We start from the raw sequence: 24,154 nt of genomic DNA, 5'->3' as shown, positions 1-24,154 counted from the left end.
AACTCCTCAGGACCCACAAGTAAGTGACATGTATTTCTGTAAATCTACCCTTAAACCACTCCTCACAGGACCCACAAGTAAGTGACATGTATTTCTGTAAATCAACCTTTATACCACTCCTCAGGACCCACAAGTAAGTGACACATATTTCTGTAAATCTCCCCTTATACCACTCCTCAGGACCATCAAGTAAGTGACATGTATTTCTGTAAATCTCCCCTTATACAACTCCTCAGGACCCACAAGTAAGTGACATGTTTTCTGTAAATCTACCCTTAAACCACATCTCAGGACCCACAAGGAAGTGATATGTATTTCTGTAAATCTACCCTTATTCCACTCCTCAGGACCCAAAAGTAAGTGACATGTATTTCTGTAAATCTACCTTTATACCACTCCTCAGGACCCACAAGTAAGTGACACGTACTTCTGTAAATCTACCCTTATACCACTCCTCAGCACCCACAAGTAAGTGACACGTATTTCTGTAAATTTCCCCTTATACCCCTCCTCAGGAGCCACAAGTAAGTGACATGTATTTCTGTAAATCTACCCTTAAACCACTCCTCAGGAGCCACAAGTAAGTGACACATATTTCTGTAAATCTCCCCTTATCCCACTCCTCAGGAGCCACAAGTAAGTGACACATATTTCTGTAAATCTCCCCTTATACAACTCCTCAGGACCCACAAGTAAGTGTCATGTACTTCTGTAAATCACCCCTTATACCACTCCTCAGGAGCCACAAGTAAGTGTCATGTACTTCTGTAAATCACCCCTTATACCACTCCTCAGGAGCCACAAGTAAGTGACACGTACTTCTGTAAATCTACCCTTATACCACTCCTCAGGACCCACAAGTAAGTGACATGTTTTCTGTAAATCTACCCTTAAACCACATCTCAGGACCCACAAGGAAGTGATATGTATTTCTGTAAATCTACCCTTATTCCACTCCTCAGGACCCAAAAGTAAGTGACATGTATTTCTGTAAATCTACCCTTAAACCACTCCTCAGGAGCCACAAGTAAGTGACATGTATTTCTGTAAATCTACCTTTATACCACTCCTCAGGACCCACAAGTAAGTGACATGTATTTCTGTAAATCGCCCCTTATACCACTCCTCAGGACCCACAAGTAAGTGTCATGTACTTCTGTAAATCACCCCTTATACCACTCCTCAGGAGCCACAAGTAAGGGACACGTATTTCTGTAAATCTCCCCTTATACCACTCCTCAGGACCCACAAGGAAGTGACATGTACTTCTGTAAATCTCCCCTTATACCACCCCTCAGTAGCCACAAGTAAGTGACACGTATTTCTGTAAATTTCCCCTTATACCACTCCTCAGGATCCACAAGTAAGTGACACATATTTCTGTAAATCTCCCCTTATACCCCTCCTCAGGAGCCACAAGTAAGTGACATGTATTTCTGTAAATCTCCCCTAATCCCACTCCTCAGGAGCCACAAGTAAGTGACACATATTTCTGTAAATCTCCCCTTATACAACTCCTCAGGACCCACAAGTAAGTGACATGTTTTCTGGAAATCTACCCTTATACCACTCCTCAGGACCCAAAAGTAAGTGACATGTATTTCTGTAAATCTACCCTTAAACCACTCCTCACAGGACCCACAAGTAAGTGACATGTATTTCTGTAAATCTACCCTTAAACCAATCCTCAGGACCCACAAGTAAGTGACATGTATTTCAGTAAATCTACCCTTAAACCAATCCTCAGGACCCCACAAGTAAGTGACATGTATTTCTATAAATCTACCCTTAAACCACTCCTCACAGGACCCACAAGTAAGTGACATGTATTTCTGTAAATCTACCCTTAAACCAATCCTCAGGACCCACAAGTAAGTGACATGTATTTCTGTAAAGCTCCCCTTATACCACTCCTCAGGACCCACAAGTAAGTGACATGTTTTCTGTAAATCTACCCTTAAACCACATCTCAGGACCCACAAGGAAGTGATATGTATTTCTGTAAATCTACCCTTATACCTCTCCTCAGGACCCAAAAGTAAGTGACATGTATTTCTGTAAATCTACCTTTATACCACTCCTCAGGACCCACAAGTAAGTGACAAGGACTTCTGTAAATCTCCCCTTATACCACTCCTTAGGACCCACAAGTAAGTGACACGTATTTCTGTAAATTTCCCCTTATACCACTCCTCAGGATCCACAAGTAAGTGACACATATTTCTGTAAATCTCCCCTTATACCACTCCTCAGCACCCACAAGTAAGTGACACGTATTTCTGTAAATTTCCCCTTATACCACTCCTCAGGAGCCACAAGTAAGTGACATGTACTTCTGTAAATCTCCCCTTATACCACCCCTCAGTAGCCACAAGTAAGTGACACGTATTTCTGTAAATTTCCCCTTATACCACTCCTCAGGATCCACAAGTAAGTGACACATATTTCTGTAAATCTCCCCTTATACCACTCCTCAGGACCCACAATCTGTCAAATCTGAGAACCATTGTCACAAATATATTCATCTGGAATAGCAAAGTAACTTAAAAATGACAATGGTTAAATGTACACTCTTACACTTTAGTTTGTTTGCTTACTGCTTTAAAATAATTCAATGCAATTTGGCTAAAAATCTGACTTGCAAACAATGTTCCAGATTATTAAGCCCTAATTTTGACAAGTAACTTAATTTTCTTGCAGAGAAGTGCAGTACATCGTCCTCAGTAACATCGCCACAATGACCATCAACAGGAAGGTAAGCTCCAAGCCACCTCAATAGTGTGGACACTTACCAAAAAATATCTAGGAAAATTAATTTTAGATATGAATCTAAATATATGAGATATTTATTACTGTCACTTGTTTCTTTTTCATTTCAAAGACTTCTTTCCATGGTTATTATTTCAACAACTCCATTTAAAGTATGTGACCTTTAAAATGTTGCAAGGACATTGAACCGCAAACAGACAAACTTGCAACAACTGTTTCGGGAAATTTGATTTTTTCTGACATCAGAAACGATAGAGTCCCAAATTTAGTCACCTCTTACGATCATGCAATTGGGGGCGGCAAGTACAATTTGTACGCCCTTCCTGCAGATCATCTTAAATTTGAGAAAGATCCCTCAAGTACTTCTTGAGAAATAGCGATAACAAACTTTCACTATCAAAATCCAAGATGGCTGCCTGTCAAAAGTTTCAAAAGTTGCCCTGCACAGCTAAGGACCAAGGGGAACCTACATATAAAATTTGAGAAAGATCCCTCTGCTACTTCTTGAGAAATACTGTTAACAAGAATTGTTTAAGGACGGACGACGGACAACGGACAGACGATGGACCACGGATGCAGGGTGATTTGAATAGCCCACCATCAGATGATGGTGGGCTAAAAAGCATTTCTCATTCAGAGAAAAGGGTGTACTTTGTCTGTAGCTTAATGTTGTTAAGTTCTATGAAGTGCCCTGGGACCTGAATGAATTACCTGGACAATCTTTGAAGGTCAGAAGCTATACAACTAGAACTGTAAGCCAAAGGCTAACTTTAAACACCCTGCTCCTCCTATATAAACCAGAATTGAAAGCTAAAGGCTTACTAATGTAAAGCAATATAGTCTCCCACCAGTAATGAGTTAATCACTATTTCATTAAAAACAAAAATTTAAAAAATAAAATAAAAAAGAGGCCCAGAGGGCCTGTATCGCTCACCTGAATATGTTTAAAATAATTGGTATGAAATAAAGATATAGCACTCCATGGTAGGTGCTGTAAGTACATCCAGTACTTGAGATATATCAAATTTCAAACAGAACCCTACCCCTATGACCCTAGGGGGGTGGGGGTCATACCCACCATTTATACAAAATTGAGTCTCCTTGGCCAAACGATGCTCCAGACTAAAACAGGAGAAAATCCCTTAATCACGATGGTCGAAGAAGGATTTTAAAGGTTTTACCTCTATTTCTCCTATTGGACCCCATCCTTCTGCCCCCTGGGAGACCACACCCACCGTTTATACAAAATTGATTCCCCTTTACCAAAGGATGCTTCACACCAAATATGGACCAAATATTTTCATTCCTACAGAAAAAGAAGGATTTTAAAGAATAATTTGCTATGTATCCCCTATTGGGCCCCGTCCCTTAGCCCCCTGGGGGGTCAGACCCATGGTGTATACACAATTGGTACCCCTTCACCCAAATATGGAATAAATCCTGTCATTCCTACAGAAGAAGGATTTTTAAGAATTTGCTATATTTCTCCTATTGGGCTCAGTCCCCAGGGGGGCCAGACCCACCATTTATACAACATTTTTTCCCCTTCCCCCTTACTGGTATGATGAAGTATGGTTTAGTTTGGTTATTTTGTTTAATGTCCTATTAAAAAGTCCTCCCCTGTGTGCAAGATGCGTGCGTGTAGTGTATGCGTGTGTATTTTGGGAGGCTGCAATATGCTCGTGTTTGTCTCCTTGTGATAGCGCGGAACTGATGCCGACTTTATAGTGTTACCTCACTGAAACATACTGCCGAAGACACCCAGCAGCACGCCCCACCCGGTCTCATTATACTGAATACAGGCGAACCAGTCGTCCCACTCCTTGTTTGCTGAGCGTTAAGCACAGGAGTAGAAACTACCATTTTTAAAGACTTTGGTATGTCTCGGCCATGGGACAGAACACAAAGCCTTCCTCACAGGGGCGAACGCTCAACAAATGGCCAAAAGTGAGGTATTGTCAAGGGAGACATTAGGAAGAAGAAAGTTATTTAGAAAGAAGAGAAACGATAGAGTCCCAAATTTAGTCACCTCTTACGATCATGCAATTGGGGGCGGCAAGTACAATTCGTACGCCCTTCCTGCAGAATGATGAAGATCGTGAAGACGATAATGATGATCTTTAAAGTCACAATCATTTCTTTTCGTGAAGTTATTAAAGCAAAATCATACAATCATCTATTTTTAGAATTTTTGTAATTTAATACTGGGACAGAATGTTTGGTTTGACACATTATAAGTTTTTGTAGACTTCAAAATTGATGATTCTTTACAACCTCAAAAAGAAGAAAAAAATGTTTTTGACTTTGTGTGCTCCAACATGAAGTGGAGTTTGTACAGTGAAAGGTTGTAACTGATAGTAGCTGTTCCTATGATCCCATTGTGGAGATCAATACCAACACATGCCTCCTAGCTACTGACATTTAGGTCCCTGGTATCCACTTATCACCAGCTAATGGGTGGCGAGGATAAGGCGGGACGAGACGGAGTAAAAGTCTCGGTGAATGGATTCCTCAGATAAACATCAACATTCATACACTTTATGTGCTGTTGGGTTAACTTTATAGAGATGGACTTGTACCGAGTCTGGTACGGACTTCCCAGGTCACTGGGACACCTTCCACCAATACTTGTTAGCTAATTGCAATTTTCCTTCTTTTTTTTTAAAAATCACATGTTCCTTATTTAAATTACTGGTGATTCTATTTAACAGGGGATGTTTGAGCCGTTCCTGAAGAGTTTTTACATCCGGTCCAGTGATCCAACTCATATCAAACTGCACAAGGTAGGACAAGGATATATTGTACATTGTGATATTCTTGGTTAAGAGTTTCTATGCATACACAACTGCATTGTAAATTCCTGTTGTGCAACTAACCAGGAATGTACAGTTATTACTTCAGGCTAATTAACATATAGATTGACATTGAATTTGAAAAAAAAAATTACTACTAATAATAATAATAAAAATGTCAGTCTATATCATGTAGTTTAATATTATGGTTGTATCTCTTTGTGTTTACCTGATTTTGTAAGACCTAACAGAACATACTGTATACCGGGAAAATTTTGCCCTGTCAATCTTTCGCCCTTCGCCGGTAAAATCCATATCCGCCCAGTATTAATTTAGTCCTTCACATCTGATTACTATCTGTATTGTGTTGTTTACAAATGTTCGCTGCAATGAGAAATTCACCCCTCATTACCGAAGGCGGAAAAAGCGTTAATTAAACTGCAGCGAAATTTTTTTCCCAGGGTGCAGTATTACATTCAACTAAGATCAGTTTGACTTGTACTGGAAAGTACTCTGTTGAGAATATTGCTATTCATACACATATATTTGCTTGTTTCAGTTGGAGATTTTGACTAATTTGGCAACCGAGACCAATATATCAACTATATTGCGGGAGCTTCAGGTTTGTTATGCCCTAGTGACAAAGTGTTAGTTATGTATAGGGTCCATACATCCATATAAACATGTCCGTGATGATGTCATTGCCCTAATTGTTATTCAATGAAAATTTATGCATGTGTTCACAAACACCACCTCTTGTACTAGTTTGAGTTTTAAGAAAATAGGTAACCTATAAATGGAATTTTTGCCTTTATTATTTTGCTCTTATCCCATTGTCTTGAAACTTTACATATGACAATGTATGTCCGAAAACATCACCTCTTGTTCGAGTTCAAATTTTCAACCCTGACCCAAAATCATTCTCTTTTGATAATAGACTTTAAAAAGGATAATTTAACAATTCCGAATTACAGTTACTATAGTGTTATCAATGTAGACCCCCCTGAATACTTAATATATATTAATATATCATCAAGTACCGCATCTAAAGCATTAAAGATTTTGTAAAAAGCGACTGTGTTGAACTATTTTAGAAAATAGTTGCAATTCCTTTGTTTAGATATTTATAATTTTAACAAAGAAATGGCCCTTAAATTAATCCAAGTGTGATAAAAATGTATTTGTAAAAGATGCTAAGGCAATGTTTTATTTTTCGAGTAATTAAATTCAAGATATTGAAATTATAATAAATCACTTCTGTTTAATGAGGTATTTATCCCCACATTAATTTATGAGAAGAGACGATCCTGAAAATTTTCTAATTTGCCAATATTTATTACAACAATATATATGCTGTGTTTGTCATAGGTTTAATTTTTTTTCGCTGATAGAGTTGTCGATTTTTTCAGACTTACGTGACCAGCAATGATAAGGATTTTGCTGCTGCCACGATTCAAGCTATTGGACGCTGTGCCAGTAACATCGCAGAGATCACAGATACCTGTCTCAACGGATTGGTTCACCTTATGTCTAACAGGGATGGTGAGTTCAGTAGATCTGTAGAGTACTAATTATTCAGACACTCCTGATAAAAGAAGTTAGAAACAGATCTATATCTATATGAAATTACTTCTTAATTTTAAGACATAGGAAGAAAACGTGTTTTTTAATCCTAGTTTATAATTATGCATGAGATGAACAAAAACTCACGTTATGACTAGGATCTGCTGATTTCTCCTCGAGACATATTTTAAATACACATAACTGTTCACCTGGGCCCGTATTAATGAAATAGTAAATTTCATAGTAAATATTGAAAATTTAGCCCCAACATAAAATCTAGCCCTGGTCATCGGGCAAGTGGAATTTTACACCCCTGAAGTGGGAGATATATAATGTTTCCGAATCTTAATAGAAAATCAGGGCCCATATTCATGAAACCATTCTCATTCTCAAGCATGATGTAAGGTTTCCCTATTTGTAATAAGACACAGACACATAATTATGTGCATGTGTTGAGTGACTCGTTTTTTTTTCGTGAAACTCAAAGTTTTCATATCATTGATGTCTACTGCATTGTTTTGAAGATTTGATTAAAAGTTTATAAGTTTTTAAGATTAATGTGTCAATATAGGACTACTGAAAATAGACTCTTGGTGTACAAAATTTGTAAATTTTTGCTTGATTTAATAAATTTCAGAAAGTGTTGTGGCTGAAAGCGTTGTCGTTATAAAGAAACTGCTACAGATGCAGGTAAGTTGTTTATATTCCACCTTACCAGTAACCTAGCAACGCAGGTACGTTGTTTATTTTCCACCTTACCAGTAACCTAGCAACGCAGGTACGTTGTTTATATTCCACCTTACCAGTATAAACCTAGCAATGCACACACTTACCTGTAATGTAATAAAGCACAAGTGCATGAGGCAGGCTTCACATTCAGGCTGTAAGTGAAAAAATAATATCTACCTGGTAATACCTGATGTATTTCAAGGAGGTGTATGGACATTTTTATAATTATGTAATTTGATGTTTTATTTATTGACATTTAAAAAGCACTTATATTACACTGGATGAGGTCTTTAAAAAATCCAATTTTCATGAAAAATCTACAATTATTTTTATCTTCATTGAAATTATGGCTTAGCAGTGCTAGATATATAATGTGAATGATTATTTTTAAAGCTCAAAATAATTTTTAAACACATATTTAAAATATATCGTTATGTTTGTAACTCAAAACTTGTTACTGTTCATTTCAAACCTAACTGGAAATTACATACAAAGCATAAATCAATTATTGTCAAAGGACTATGTATGGTTTGGGCCTTTTTTGGCCCCCAAATCCATCAAAATTAAAAATCTGCAATAGAACTTTCAAATGACTGTTTCTTTAATTTTGAACACTTCCCCAGTGCTATTATGTAAATATTTATTTGTGTTTTGAATTTTGGCTGTCATGGTAACACGGACATATTTGCATAAATTATTGAAATTTGATTATTCAGTCAATTCTCTGCCAGGTTTTCCCCTAGTTTTTCTCTTAGCTACCATAGAGCGCACTCTTAAACAAACTATATATTTCTCCTAAAGATGTATTACAGGTGCCTACACATTATCCTTTGATATTAAGTTTGTTCAAGCATGCGCTCTATAGTTTCTAGGAGAAAAACAATGCAAAATATCACAATATTCACTGAATATTCAAATTTTTCGAATTTATGCAAATTTGAACTGTTACCATGGCAACAATAATTAGAAATATAAATAGATATTTTCACAATAGTAATTGGGAAGTATTCAAAATAAAAGAAACAGTCATTTCAATGTTCATTTAAAGGTTTTGAATTTTGAAGCATTTGGGGGCCAAAACAGGCCCAAACCATACATAGTCCTTTATGCAAATTCAGCTGGTTACCATGGTAACCACACATAAAAACTCTGATAAATCTTGTCCCAGTGCATGTAGAATCAAACAAGTATTCAAAATTAAAGAACAATTGATTTAAAAGTTTTTAGGATTTTATTATGAATTTGGTAGCCAAAAAAAGGTCCAAACCTTGCATTTACTTGTATAGTCATTTTGTTTTAATTTAAATGATTAATGTTTGCCCTTTTGTTTTAATTTAAATGATTAATGTCATCACCATGGTGAATTCATCACACTGTCTTCAATTTGTACAAATCGTTAATCAAAATCGTGTTGAATACTAATTATTTCATGTATATATATATATATAGCAGTGCCAGTCTTATCTCTCTTGTACAGACTCTGTATATATCTATTTGTGAAATCTTGTCAAATGTATTTTTCAAAAAGTTAATGAGACGATATTTCGGTAGAATTCTTGCAACATTCGTTCTGATGAAAGGGAAGAGTACATACTGTACCTGTCAACGAAACGTCTCACAAAAATACTTAACGGTTGTGCTATATGACCCTTTAGACATTTTTCCACATTTGCTTTTCATTGGATAACCGTTAATTATGAAAGATGGGTACTTGCCATTTGAGACAGAGTCTAGCCAAACGAGAGTCTACTGATTGATAAGTTTGAGTTGTTTATTCTGTTATTTTGCTTTGTGTACTAACCACTATGCTTTTGTTGATTTTCCTCTGTACTCACATCACACAGAATGGCTCACGGAAAGTGGTATGGGCTTTTGGTCGAAATTTTGAAAATCTGTTGGGTAGTGGGAACAATTTTCAATAGATTTTTTTCCACATCGGCAGTCATCATTTTCTATTCGCCTGCTTCAGTTACTTTGCATAACATTAAAAGTATTTGTACAGTTTTTTTTGTACTGATGAAGGTGACCGAGTGCATAGCGTACTAGTCATCGAAACACCAAACATAAATATTTCACCGGTTATGCTATTCCGTCTTTTCGTATTGCAGAGTTATCTGCTCTTGTGAGCAGGTATTGATTGTAACGTCATTTGTTTGTGAGAGCAACGTCATCAAAACGACGTAATTTTCTCACACAAACCAATGACGTAGCAATCAATACCTGCTCACAAGAGAAGATAACTCTGCAATATGCAAAGACGGAATATGAACCTCTAGACATTCTTGCTGCATTGGCTTTTAATTGGATAACTGTTAATTATGAATTATAATTATGTTACATAATGTACCATTACGTGAGATTTCTTTGTCATTTTTACAAGGCAAGACACAGTGAAAGGCCAAGGCTAGGGACATATAGAAGGATTTTTTCAGCTTAATGTATTATTGTTGTTTTTTATTTGAAAAAAAAAATCGCTATTTTGTCCAACCACAACATAAATAGTAGTTTAAAAAAAAAAGTTTAAGACAAATTTCAATTCTTGAACCTTGCATATTTTAAGAAATCCTAGTATAGAGTTCAAATGCTAAAAACAGTGGAGGACATGGTCTGAAAGCTAATGCATGTGTTTTTCCCCTGGTGTACTTAGTTTTGCTACAAGCTATATCTTTAAATCATAACGCATGTTTTTGAACAGCAAGGTGTACTGTTTTTTATGGAGTTTGAGGGGACATTTTTGGTTTTCTTTTTTTTACAGACATATGCTTTAAGAAACTTTCGTTTCGTATGAGAGGAGGTTTCCATTCTATTTATTTTTCAATGACATGATGAAAAATATGTAAGATGCATGTTAAAGTCATTTTGATAAATTTATTCCGAAATTAAATTTAAAAAAATGCATGCTCAGATCTTTTTTTTTTGATATAGCATTTAAACAAGCAAATACTTAAATGAAATAAAGAATTTTCAAATTTGGCTTTGATTATAATCATATGTAGCACATTCTGTAGACTAGAATTTTAAATCCCATTTCAGTCATTTCCTATCAGAAGCTTCTTTGTCCTAAGAGTTTAACTTAAAGATTATTGAAAGAAAACAAACTGATTTTGTGACAAATGTCAACAACAAAAAAGAATGATATAGGCTCAATGAACCTGATGTTTTGAATACTTTCAAGCTAAATCACTTTGATGAAGTTTCTGATTTTTCTTGTTGCTGTTTTAATCTATGAGCTGCAGTTTTTCATAATCATATGCATTTCTGATAATCCTGATAACATAGTTAAACACTAATTAAGCATTCAAAATAATTAAAATATCTACATGAATTTCTTCACATGCATATACCTTTAAGACACATTTTAGCTTATTTTCCCAAACTACATCAGCTAGTTCCATCACAGATACTTCAAAAATGATTGTCTTTGCAATCACAATCGATGAGTTGTAATGGCTTTAAACCTTGACCTTGCAGCCAACTGAGCACAAGGATATCATTATACACATGGCCAAGATGGTGGACAACATCACAGTTCCCATGGCGAGGGCAAGCATCCTCTGGCTGATCGGAGAATACAGCGAGCGTGTCCCTAAGATAGCCCCAGACGTCCTCAGGAAGATGGCCAAGTCTTTCATTGAAGAGGTTTGCACATTGGATAAATGTTTAAAATCTTTCTTTGATTTGTCATCTATTGGTCAATATACCTTAAACACATATTGCCTTTAAGTTGATTAAGTGATATAAGTTTAGTTACAACTTCATATATCCCGGTTATATGGTCTCATGCTCAATGCAATTTTTGGGAAATTATTATAAGTGTAACAAAGTTGGTTTCGCTTCTTTATCCACAATTCAAGCTATCCTTGATAATAAGTATGTTCCAACAATAGGTCAATGGTCTTAAGATGAAACATATGAGATAGTCGTCAATACGACATACTGTAGATTTGTGTGCTAACAACAATTATTGGAATTCCCCGTTCTACACGTCTGACTCTGTCCACTGTGAAATGTCCGCTGATTATAAATGACTTACGCGTAAAACTTACACAAAGACACTGACCAAATTAAACCAAAACAAGGCACTTGCACGCAAACTCTAACCTTACACCTATCAGGTACATGGTATACCACAGGTAACATATATCATGTGACACAGACAGTACAGGTACACAGACATACACACTCTTATCTTACACCTACCAGGTACATGGTATACCACAGGTAACATATATCATGTGACACGGACAGTACAGGTACACAGACACACACACTCTTACCTTACACCTACCAGGTACATACATACCACAGGTAACATATATCACGTGACACAGACAGTATGGGTACACGGACACACACACTCCTACCTTACACCTACCAGGTACATACATTCCACAGGTAACATACATCACATAACGCAGACAGTACAGGTACACAGACACAACACTCTTTCCTTACACCTACCAGGTACATACATGCCACAGGTAACATACAGCACGTGACACAGACAGTACGGGTACACGGACACACACACTCCTACCTTACATCTACCAGGTACATACATACCACAGGTACCATACATCACGTGACACAGACAGTACGGGTTCACAGACATACATACTCTTACCTTACACCTACCAGGTACATACGTACCACAGGTAACATACATCACGTGGGTACACGGACACACACACTCCTACCTTACATCTACCAGGTACATACATACCACAGGTAGCATACATCACGTGACACATACAGAACAGGTACACAGACATACACACTCCTACCTTACACCTACCAGTTACATGGTATACCACAGGTAACATACATCTCGTGACACGGCCAGTACAGGTACACGGACACACACACTCTTCCCTTACACCTACCAGGTACATCCATACCACAGGTAACATACATCACATAACGCAGACAGTACAGGTACACAGACACAACACTCTTTCCTTACACCTTCCAGGTTCATTGTATACCACAGGTAACATACATCACTAGACACAGACAGTACGGGTACACAGACACACACACTCCTACCTTAAACCTACCAGGTACATACATACCACAGCTAACATATATCACGTGACACAGACAGTGTGGGTACACGGACACACACACTCCTACCTTACATCTACCAGGTACATACATACCACAGGTCACATACATCACGTGACACGGACAGTATAGGTACACAGACACACACACTCTTACCTGACACCTACCAGGTACATACATACCACAGGAAACATACATCACTTGACACAGACAGAACAGGTACACGGACACACACACTCTTCCCTTACACCTACCAGGTACATACATTCCACAGGTAACATACATCACATAACCCAGACAGTACAGGTACACAGACACAACACTCTTACCTTACACCTACCAGGGACATGGTATACCACAGGTAACATACATCACATGACACGGACAGTACGGGTACAGAGACACACACACTCTTACCTTACACCTACTAGGTACATACATACCACAGGTAACATACCTCACATAACCCAGACAGTACAGGTACACAGACACAACACTCTTTCCTTACACCTACCAGGTACATACATTCCACAGGTAACATACATCACATGACACGGACAGTACAGGTACACGGCCACACACACTCCTACCTTACACCTACCAGTTACATGGTATACCACAGGTAACATACATCTCGTGACACGGCCAGTACAGGTACACGGACACACACACTCCTACCTTGCACCTACCAGGTACATGGTATACCATAGGTAACATACATCACGTGACATGGACAGTACGGGTACACAGACACACACACTTCACGTGACACGGACAGTACGGGTACACAGACACACACACTCCTACCTTACACCTACAAGGTACATGGTATACCACAGGTAACATACATCACGTGACACAGACAGTACAGGTACACAGACACACACACTCCTACCTTACACCTACAAGGTACATGGTATACCACAGGTAACATACATCACATGACACTGACAGTACGGGTACACAGACACACACACTCTTACCTTACACCTACCAGGCACATGGTATACCACAGGTAACATACATCACGTGACACGGACAGTACAGGTAAAAGGTTACAACAGCACTTTGTGTTTTGAATTTGGTTGTACTGGGGGCGTTTAAGGAAAGTTAAGAACTGCATTGATACTTGAAAAAAAGTACTGTGGCATTGTATAGCTATTGATTAGTGAAATATTGCCAAAAAGTGCCAGGAAACAATCTTAATGTTAACAAAGATTATGATACGAAATGTTTTTGTGTTCTCTACCTAAACACAGGAGGACATAGTCAAGCTACAAATATTGAACCTGTCCGCAAAGTTGTGCATCACCAATGCGAAGCAGACTAAACTTTTGTGTCAGTACGTCTTTAACTTGGCCAAGTACGACCAGAACTATGACATCCGTGACCGCTCCCGTTTCCTGCGACAACTCATCCTGCCTGGGGAGAAGGGTGGCGCCTTAGCCAAGTATGCTAAGAAGATATTCCTGCACACCAAGCCAGCACCTGTCCTTGAGTCAAAGTTCAAAGGTAAATCTAAGGCACAAAGTAACCTCTTTTTCATATTTTGGATGGTAGTTTTAAAAATCAATTGGTGAAAACAGCAAGGAAAATCAAAACGGCTTCTTTCGGGTTTTCATTTTCATGCTTTGATATCAAAGGTGAAAAAATTCCATAAATAGGATACTAGACCATAGTCAGATTTAGAAAAAAGGTATATAACTGGTATACTAAACCTATATTTCATTGTACAGTTGTGGGATTGCACAACGTTACACGATGTGGGGTGTGTACACTTTGTATACACAATGTGCGCACAGTCATTTTGGTGCATTGTGCGATTACACAAGTGTAAATATGGATTACTTTCACTAATCTCACTAGTAAGATATTACATCCCTTATATATATTTCATACCTGTACACATACTTCAGACCGGGACCAGTTCCAGCTAGGCACACTGTCCCACATCCTCAACACAAGGGCCACGGGGTACCAAGAGCTTCCCGAGTGGCCAGAAGACGCCCCTGACCCGAGCGTACGTAACATAGAGGTCCCCACGCCCTGGGAAACCAAGTTCCCCTCCAAGAAGAAGAAACCAGAAAAGGAAAAGAAATCCTTCTACTCCGATTCAGAGGAGTCCAGTTCAGAAGGTAAATCAGGAAAATTGTTACAGCGGTGATGTAACAATGTTTTTCATTGGTTAGCAACCATAGATTTCTGGACGGCAGACCAAACACATATGTTCAGTGATGCATGCCCGCAACCTCATTCCAAAATCTACTTCCCATATCTAGGCAATATCATTTGGGTCTAAGCACCATAGAATGGCTTATTCTTAGCAAGACAAAATAGTATGCTTTAAAAAAGTTCATATAAGAATCATAATAATATTTATGCTTCATATGACTCATCTTTACGAAATGCACTATATCATATGTCATATGCATATAAGTCTATCATATATTTAATAATAGAAATTTAGTTGCTATTCTTCAAACTGTTCATTCTCAAGAAATTGAATGCACTTAATTGTCAATATATTGTTATGCCCCCGCCATCAAATTGGGGGGGGGGCATATAGTGTTGCCCATGTCCGTCCTGTCGCGTTGCGTCCCATCCCGTCCCATCCCGTCCCATCCATGAGCTGGGGCATTTATGTCTTACAGATATTTTCTAGTTTTTTTAAAATGTCTAATGAATATTAATGATAATGTGGTTTATGTGTGTAAAAGATGATCACCCTTCTTGTGAATTTACGTAAAAAAAAAAGAAAGAAATCAAATTATAAAAACAAAAGTACCTTAGGCTTTGAGCTTCACTTTTTGTATGACAGATAATGTTGAAAATTCTGATAAATATTGCCATCAACATGATCGTTTAACCCTTTCACCCCTATGTAACTTTAGTAAACTCTACCATGCATTGATATGGAGGGGTCCATTATGCTCTACAGTGGTGAAAGGGTTAAATACATTTACATCATGTACTTTACATATTTCTTGAATGTCTTTACCAGACGATGACAGCGATGAGGACGATAGCTCTAATGAAGATGATGATGAAGAGGAGGATGAAGATAATATTGAAGAGGACAGCTCCGATGAAGAGGATGAGGATAGCTCCGAAGAAGAGGACAGCTCAGACGAGGAAGTTGTCACTCCTGTCAAGAAAGTCAGTAAAAGTCAGAAGAAAGTTTTGTCGGATGAGGATGAAGATGAAACGGAGGACTCCTCTGAGGAAGAAAGTTCAGAGGAAGATAGCGATGACAGCGACAAGAAACCACCACCTAAACCTAAAAAGGTACACATTATTTCAATAAGAGATTGCTTTTACCTCAGATGAAGGAAGATACCACCTCTAAAGACGTAACTGTTGGAATTGTTTTTCCTCAAGTACAGTTCACATTATATCTTTTCCATTTGTTCAGATGATGTCTGAGGGGTTTAATTCCTACTTCCCGAATATTTTTCGGTTTTGATTTTGAATTGTATTTTTCTTTTCTTTTATATTATTTATTCTGCAATAAGCCCAGGGGGTTAACACAAAAAACTCTGACTCAAAGTAGGTATTGATTTATCACTAGTGTAAAGGTAGTTTTTTGTAACTGAAGTTTTCACACAATTTTTTTTTTTATAATGAAGTTAAAAAAAATTGTCCTCTTTCGAGGAGAATACTAGAATTTCTCACCCCCTTGGGGGTGAGATAGGGGAATCTCAACTTGAAGGGAAGATTCTTATGTTGCCAAACACAAGGCTTTGCCGAGTGTTTGGCAACTTAAGAATCTTTCCCCGAGGGTTGAGATTCCCTTATCTTATAACCCACAAGGGGGTGAATGATTCTTTTTCTCTTACCCTGTTCTCCCACTGTTTATCATATACACAATGTAGTGATAACGTTACATGCTAAATTCAGGGTTGACGTGACATTGATGGATTGTTGATGTGACGTCGTTGCATTGTTGAAGTGACGTCATACCATTGTTATGAATAGGGGAATACCCCCGTCTCAACCCTAGGGTGAGACAAGGAAATCTCACACCCGTAAAAGTGCGGATACACCTGTCCAGGGTAAGAGAAACATGATTCTTGATCAGTGATTGTTTATTTCAGAACCAGGCCAAATCTGCACCTGTTAAGAAAACCAAAGCAGAACCAGCCAAGCCATCACACGATTTATTATTGGACCTTGACGATTGTGAGTTCCCGATAAAAATAAAAATGATTACACATTAATTTTTCTATTCCTTTCGATTTTGATTAGTGTGTTTTTAACCCATGGAAGTCCAATTCATTGATTTTGTGTCTCAGTTGTATACTGTATCCAGCTTCGGCAAGTGTCCAAGCCTTTAAAAAAAAAGTTCATTGTGGAAACTGACAGTTATATTATAGTTTTCTATCTTAAAGGAATCAAAATTTCGCTTCAATACATTGCAGCAGTTCCTGAAAATCAAACGAAAAAATATTGAGGATTGTATGACATTTGTTTAAAAGTCAAATATCATTGTCAAAATATCATGCAATCTAAAAATAATATTGGCTTTCAACATTTAGGCCTTTCTTAAATGTAGATAATTATATATTTATAACTGTTATGGATTTTATATTCACAATATAACCAAATTGAGGACATTTATCCTGAAAAAAATCTAATCTTGAATGTCAATTTCACCCTAAATTTTGTGTCGACATTAATTCTTCCCAAAAAGATTTGTACACTTTCCCTTAATTTGATGTTTTGTTATTCATTTCTCAAACCTGTTTGTTTTCCCTTCCTGATTCTCCCACTTTTATCTACAGTTGGACCACCAGGGGGCGGGTTTGCTAGCTCTACCGGAACCCCGGCCGGTGACCTGTTGACCCCCAGTCTAGCGGGCAGCATGTCTAACATGTCTTTAGGCAGTGCTAGCATGTCTGCCAGTAACAGCATGAATGTAAGTAGCACTGCTAGGGGGTATTCAGGGAAGCTTTGTACCCATGATGCATTATCCAAGATGTCCGTCAAATCTTAAAACAGGAATTGTGATTTTCTTCAACTTTGGTAATGTCTTAAGCTTGGTACTGCTGGAGAGCATACAAGGGTCGTCTGCTGGACAGCAGAACGACTCAATAGTGAAGCGAACGTAAAACCACTCGAACAAACAAACAAACATACAGGGATGGTTTGCATGCATAATGCATTAGTCAAATTTGAAAATAGGTATTGCAATTCTGCTATTTTGTCAAGTAACACTGCTAGAAAGTATACAGAGAGGGTTTGGACCAATGATGCATTATCCAAGATGTCCGTCAAATCTTAAAATATGAATTGATATAAAACAGGGTCAATCACTTTCAGTGTTCTTCCATTTTGTTAAATATTTGAGTACTTTCAGGTAGTATACAGGGAGGGTGTTTTACACATGATGCATTATCCAAGATGTCTGTCAAATCTGATAATAGCTGTTGTGATAAAACGATGCACTTTAAGTTTTCTTCCACTTGTTAAGTATCTTAGCACAGCTAGGAAGCATACATTGTATTTAAGTAAGAGTCGGGGCATATGCATTCTTTACAAACATTTTCTAATTTAATGAAAATGGTGTTACCAAGGGCCTGTTCGTTTATGCGGAACAACCGGTTTGACCTTTTATAAATGTAACATTTTCGGGGTATAAATCCTGGCGGACCTGCACATTTTTATGCAGGCCTTGCAAGGCATTGAAAGCAGCATCAGATAACTAGGTCCGACTTTATTAATAAACGAACAACTTTGGTCCGACCGGTTTGACCGTTTAAACGAAAATGGACCAAGATGACTGTCTGCCAACCATGTCTCTTTTGCAAAAACTTTGTTTTCAAGTGCGCATGTGTTGCATGTAATCTTGTGTTTTACAAGCTTCATTAGTTATTAGGATAATAACCATGTATTTTATTTCAAGTTAAGTCTTTTTTATCCAATGTCATGAAAGAAATGTAACCCATGTAATTTGACATTTTCATGCAACACACAAATCTGCATGACAGTGATATTATTTTCTATGCCAATAATTGACATATCATTAAATATCAGTATTCCTTTGAATGTTATATTTTCTTGCAAAAAAGATAAAAGATTGAATCCCCTAATTTTGTAATGCAATTCACAAAAAAATGGATATATCTCGTTGAGAAATGTAGTTGAAAGCTGGATCACCATGAAAAAAACCCAATTTTATGTGTATTTATATATATCCAAAACAAATAGCGTTATTGCATTTCTTTTATCGAAATTGTTCAATTAATCAGAAAGTACAAATATTGAGATTTTTTTCTAACACTTTGCATGCATTATATCAATTCTATTCTAAATTACTAATTTGAATGTTACTGTATTTGAATGAAATGATTCCTGTTAATGTCATGCTCCTGTTTGTGTCATGCTCCCCTTAATGTCATGTTAATGTTTGGAAAATAGAATACTTTTTCTGTTTATTTAAAATACAAAAAACGTAAATTAGTCTCCATTTCACTCCAGAAATATTATTTTGATGAAAACAGATGTCCATACTATTCTCCATGTTGCTATTGATGAATAAGTTTTAATTTTTTTTTTCTTTTTTCTTCCAGTTTAATCCATCATCAATTCCATCCAAAGTTTATGAACTCGTGAACAGGATGGCGGGCAAGGGTTTAACTATTTCTTACAAGTTTACCAGAACTGTTTCAATATTTTCCCCCAAAATGGTCTCCATAGAGATGACATTTGTGAACACTAGTGATAATACGATTTCTGGGATTAAAATAGATAATAAGGTAAGTATTTTACTTATCTAAGTAATTGTTTATCATGTTTATCATAGTTAACTCATTCACCCCAGAAGACTCATTTGAACTCCTCTAATCCAAAGGTTCATTATGAAATTTTAGGGGTGAATGAGTTAAGAATAAAGTGAGTGTTGTGTATGTATTTCTGTTTCCAGGTTTAAAATCCATATCTATAATTAACCAGAGACGAAGTGGTGGATTTGCTCAGAATATGATTCAACCTTATTTCAAATGTGGTTTAGTAATTAACAGCCATTGATATTACAGTTAATTGAATGATATTTTGAGCAATCCGTAACTTCACTTCTATTTCATAAGTGGAATTGTAATTTACAGTAATTGATAACAGAATAATGTGATTTTAAATATTTTGAACAGACCTGTGATTGTGTTTTCAACAAACTTTTATGACTGATTTCAACAATTCCAGGATATTGTAATAGGTTTTATTTTGATAGCCACATAGCACAAACATAGCACAGTTGGCAGCTGTGTGCTAGTCTATTGAATACACAGTTATTATAGGTTCAGACCCTGTAGACTATGGAATGTGGTTGTGTCTAACTCATTCACCCCTGAAGACACATTTTAACTCTTTCAATTCAAAGGTTGGAATAGTTCATTATGAAATTTCAGGGGTGAGTGAGTTAAGACACAACCACATCCCATGGTCACTTACTCATGTGGTGGCTCAACTCCACCTGCCTGGAGTGGAGTACAACATGGTCTGGGCATGATTTGAGTTGTATGGCACTATAAAGGAGCTATTGGTAATGCAGACCCATAAGAAGCAGAATACCTTTACATTAGATTAAACGTTTTACTGGTTGTGCTGTATGACCCTGTAAACAACCTATAGAACCTCCAACACAAACACAAGCACATCTGTGGATGTATAAAATGGGTTTGAGTAAGACTGTACTCATACTCTCTGGACTGTGTTAAATATAAGTGCATGTCATACCTTGTTACTAAATGTTAGTGCCAGGCAATATGCTAGTGCTGCAAAACATGGCATGAAATAGGAAACCTTATGAACACTGAAGTTTTTGGATGAGTAAAACCTAAAATGTATTATATGTTTTGGGAAATTGTTCATTTGAAAAAAAATTAGCATAAATTAATTAATTCATTAGCTAAGTCTATAAACTCTATTATAATATAGTGACTGTTCTGTAATGCTTTATTTTAGAAATTACAGCCTGGAATGGAAATTCATGATTTCCCCGAAATTGGTAAGTAACATATTTTCATATTTTTATTCGCTGTTTTAATTTTACACTGGGGTCATTAATCAGGTCACATCCAGGGGACAGAGCTCAACATTGATAAATATATATTGATTATAACAGATTTGAGGACGTAATAACTACAGATAACAACTTAACAATGATGCTTTGCATCAAAGGTTCCAGATAATGTAAAATTACAGAACATTATAAAATTGAACAAATAACAGTTTCTCTAAGTTGTTCTAAGATCAACAATCCTGGATCAGTTACTGGTAACAATAATGTTTATAATTAAAGATCTTGACAAATACTGACCTATGATAACATCAGAGCTAAATTGAATCCTGCACTTATTAGCATGTCAAGATTCAAATGCTATCAGGTTATTTTAGATTTTGTATCTGCCAATTTTTTGTAGGGAAAGTCGTTTAAAAATGGGTTATCTCCCTTGTGCTAAACACACAGAGCTATATCACACCACTGTGTCAGAATGGTATACATATGATAATTAAAACTCCAACCAGGAAAGGTTTGAAAAAATATAGAACATGGCTCAATTTTAAATATTTTCTGCCTTCCCAGTACATGTATAAACTATTCATGAAACCGTTCTCATGCTCTTGAAAGCATTGAATCTGTGCTCAAACCAACTTTCTTGTAACTCCCTTAAATCATGTCAAAACAATCAAAAGGTCAAATGTAAACATTGAAAACAGTATTTGGCTTTAAGTCTCTTTCATAATTTTCCAAATCATTGACAAAATAGTGTTTTTTATTTATGTTGGTAATTTATAATGGGAACCAGAAATTCAGCTTGAGCACAAAATCCAAGCTTGAGGATGAGAATGGTTTCATATTTTGAATACGGACCCAGACATTCTACAGGAAAATAAATTTCTACTTTCTGTTTTTCTGTTGTATTTTTACGGCCATTCAATGATTTCAATCAATTTACTCGCAGACGGATGCTTTGTTCTTGGCTAATTTCTGTAAATATAATGAATTCAATCTTTACTAATTTTTTGTAATTTCAAAATACAGTAAAATTTCTGTGAAGATCTTACTCCAGCCAAATTTGACATTATAAAGGGGTTTGGAGATAAAAGGAAGACAATTTATGAAGCATATTTAAAGTAAAGAGGAAAAGAATTAAAAAATATTTTGGCAGTAAGCAAGGGGCGAATAAAATGTAAGGCATTGTGTTGGGGTTTTACTGTATATAAATGATGGGCATTGTGTTGAGATTTTACTGTATATAAATGATGGGCATTGTGTTGAAATTTTACTGTTGCTGAACACGGGAATTTAAACTGCATGTATTCTGAATGATAAGTAATGCTAATTAATTGGGCATCATGTAAAAGGTAAACATTCAGATCATTTTTCTGGAGTGCCAAAATTTCATATTCTGTGTTCATCTGTATGGAATACTTATACCTAGTTGTCACAAGTTCACAGGGACCGCACTGCTAAGTGTTATTGTCTGCAATCACTTGCCCTCCACCACTTGGTTGCAGGTTCGAAGCTTATCTTAGGTGTCACCAGGTCGTGTCCACAGGTCATTGGTTTTTCTCCAGGTACTCCAGTTTCCTTCACCACCAAACCCTGGCTCATCCTTAAATGATCATATATAGCTGTTAATAGGATGTAAAGCAAAAACAAACCAAATTACAATAGTTCAATTCCTACATTATGAAAGATGGTTGAAAGACTTTTCTATCTGTGAGTGAAATCATTTTGTGAATTTTGCCCAAAAAACATATGTGTTTCCAATGTCCCATCCATTCCATGATACTCCAGGGGTTACACTCACTTGCTCTCTCTACATCCATGGAATATGTCATGACAAAATTGAAACACAAGGCAAGAAATTTAATTTGAATTCAATAAATTTTTGATATCATTTCAATATTCTCCTGCAGGTAACTGTTTTGCTTTGATTTATTAGTTGTAATTTCCAATGTTTTAATAACGATTAGACCTTGATTGTAGTTGGAAACACCAAGAAATTTGACTCATAAAAGTTTGATTCATTAATGTAATATCAGTAGTGTTTTGTACAGAGAAAAAAATCTGGGCACGTGGAGAAAAATGAATCTATGATGAAGTTCAATTTATGGAAGTTTGACTATAATTTTTCCAAAAGAATTTCAGGGGGCCCATTGAATTAGAGCGGGCACCCTTATGTCAAATACCGTGAGTATACACTCCTTTAGACTAAATGATACACAAAGCTAGCCATTGGTATAACATTCATAATTGATTCACCCATGAAAGATGGCTTAAATGGCTGTCACAAGTGGACTCAAATTTAAGTAAGTTATTCAGTATGAAGAAAATATTTACCTACTGTCACATAGGGTGAATTTTTAGCGGTAATAATATTTGGTGATTTTAAGCTCTAAAAGCTAAGTTAATGTTTGGTGGTTTAAAATTCGGCAGTTTTTCATAAACCTGATTTTTTTTATTTAGCATCTTATATAATGGTAAAAATGCAGGTTTCAAGAGGTTTGTTTCCATCTGATATTTAAATTGTCAAGCTGGTTAAACCGTTTATGACAATATGTTACGTATTGTGAAAATTACAATTCTGTATTTACCAGGTATTTCTGTTGTGCCTGTCAGCATTTCTATTTTTCATGTTGCCATGCAACTAATGACACTCTATGTTAATCAATGCCACCTGGAGCTATATACCATGTTACTGAGAATCAGAACGCAAAATAGCCAAAGGTGGAAATGTCAACTGTGGGCAAGTAGGATCTGAACGATGTATATGTGGACTCGCTGAATTGTGAACTTGAAGCTCCTCTAAAACCTGTGTATGATATTGAACATGAGATAATTCTATTTGAGTGTGTTAAATGTGGGTTTATTGGATCTGTCTGGCGATGAAGATGTGGACCCACCAAATTTTGAACTTTAAACGCCACTTAATAATCAATATTGTATATAAGTTACATATAACTGTTATACTTGAATATTTGTGAAAATATAATATAACAGTGTTTTGGATTATAGGTCTGCTATATCAAGCTTGAGTCGATTTTGCTGAAATTTATTTTTTGCCTATTTCAATTTAGCCTAGCTACTATACCTTGAACAATCAGGGAAGGGTTAAATAAATAGCAACAGTCACTCTATGTCCAAGCTTATATGATTATGGGAAGGATAAGTAAGAAGCAAACATTGAGAAAGTTGGTTTTGCTAATGATTTTCATCAGCAGGTATCTTCTAT

At 36.6% G+C, this 24,154-nt stretch overlaps 1 protein-coding gene across 3 annotated transcripts in view; it reads left to right on the top strand.

Moving 5' to 3' along the window:
• Window positions 1-24,154, top strand: part of LOC110454208 (AP-3 complex subunit beta-2-like) — a 54,350-nt gene that overhangs the window by 7,213 nt on the left and 22,983 nt on the right. The window contains exons 10-24 of one of the 3 annotated variants that reach the window (XM_021503591.1): window positions 1,187-1,195; window positions 2,701-2,755; window positions 5,481-5,552; window positions 6,121-6,183; window positions 6,971-7,103; window positions 7,762-7,814; window positions 9,698-9,715; window positions 11,325-11,492; window positions 14,177-14,429; window positions 14,834-15,052; window positions 15,919-16,202; window positions 17,012-17,096; window positions 17,699-17,832; window positions 19,487-19,672; window positions 20,877-20,919. In XM_021503591.1, the coding sequence (XP_021359266.1) occupies window positions 1,187-1,195; window positions 2,701-2,755; window positions 5,481-5,552; window positions 6,121-6,183; window positions 6,971-7,103; window positions 7,762-7,814; window positions 9,698-9,715; window positions 11,325-11,492; window positions 14,177-14,429; window positions 14,834-15,052; window positions 15,919-16,202; window positions 17,012-17,096; window positions 17,699-17,832; window positions 19,487-19,672; window positions 20,877-20,919 (1,775 nt within the window). The remainder of the gene's footprint in view (window positions 1-1,186; window positions 1,196-2,700; window positions 2,756-5,480; window positions 5,553-6,120; window positions 6,184-6,970; window positions 7,104-7,761; window positions 7,815-9,697; window positions 9,716-11,324; window positions 11,493-14,176; window positions 14,430-14,833; window positions 15,053-15,918; window positions 16,203-17,011; window positions 17,097-17,698; window positions 17,833-19,486; window positions 19,673-20,876; window positions 20,920-24,154) is intronic. The other 2 variants (XM_021503592.1, XM_021503593.1) reach the window with 2 other exon arrangements.

This window comes from Mizuhopecten yessoensis, unplaced genomic scaffold (genome assembly GCF_002113885.1).
Source record: "Mizuhopecten yessoensis strain PY_sf001 unplaced genomic scaffold, ASM211388v2 scaffold7725, whole genome shotgun sequence".
In the NCBI taxonomy this organism is placed as follows: domain Eukaryota; kingdom Metazoa; phylum Mollusca; class Bivalvia; order Pectinida; family Pectinidae; genus Mizuhopecten; species Mizuhopecten yessoensis.
This window is presented reverse-complemented; position numbering and strand designations above follow the sequence as displayed.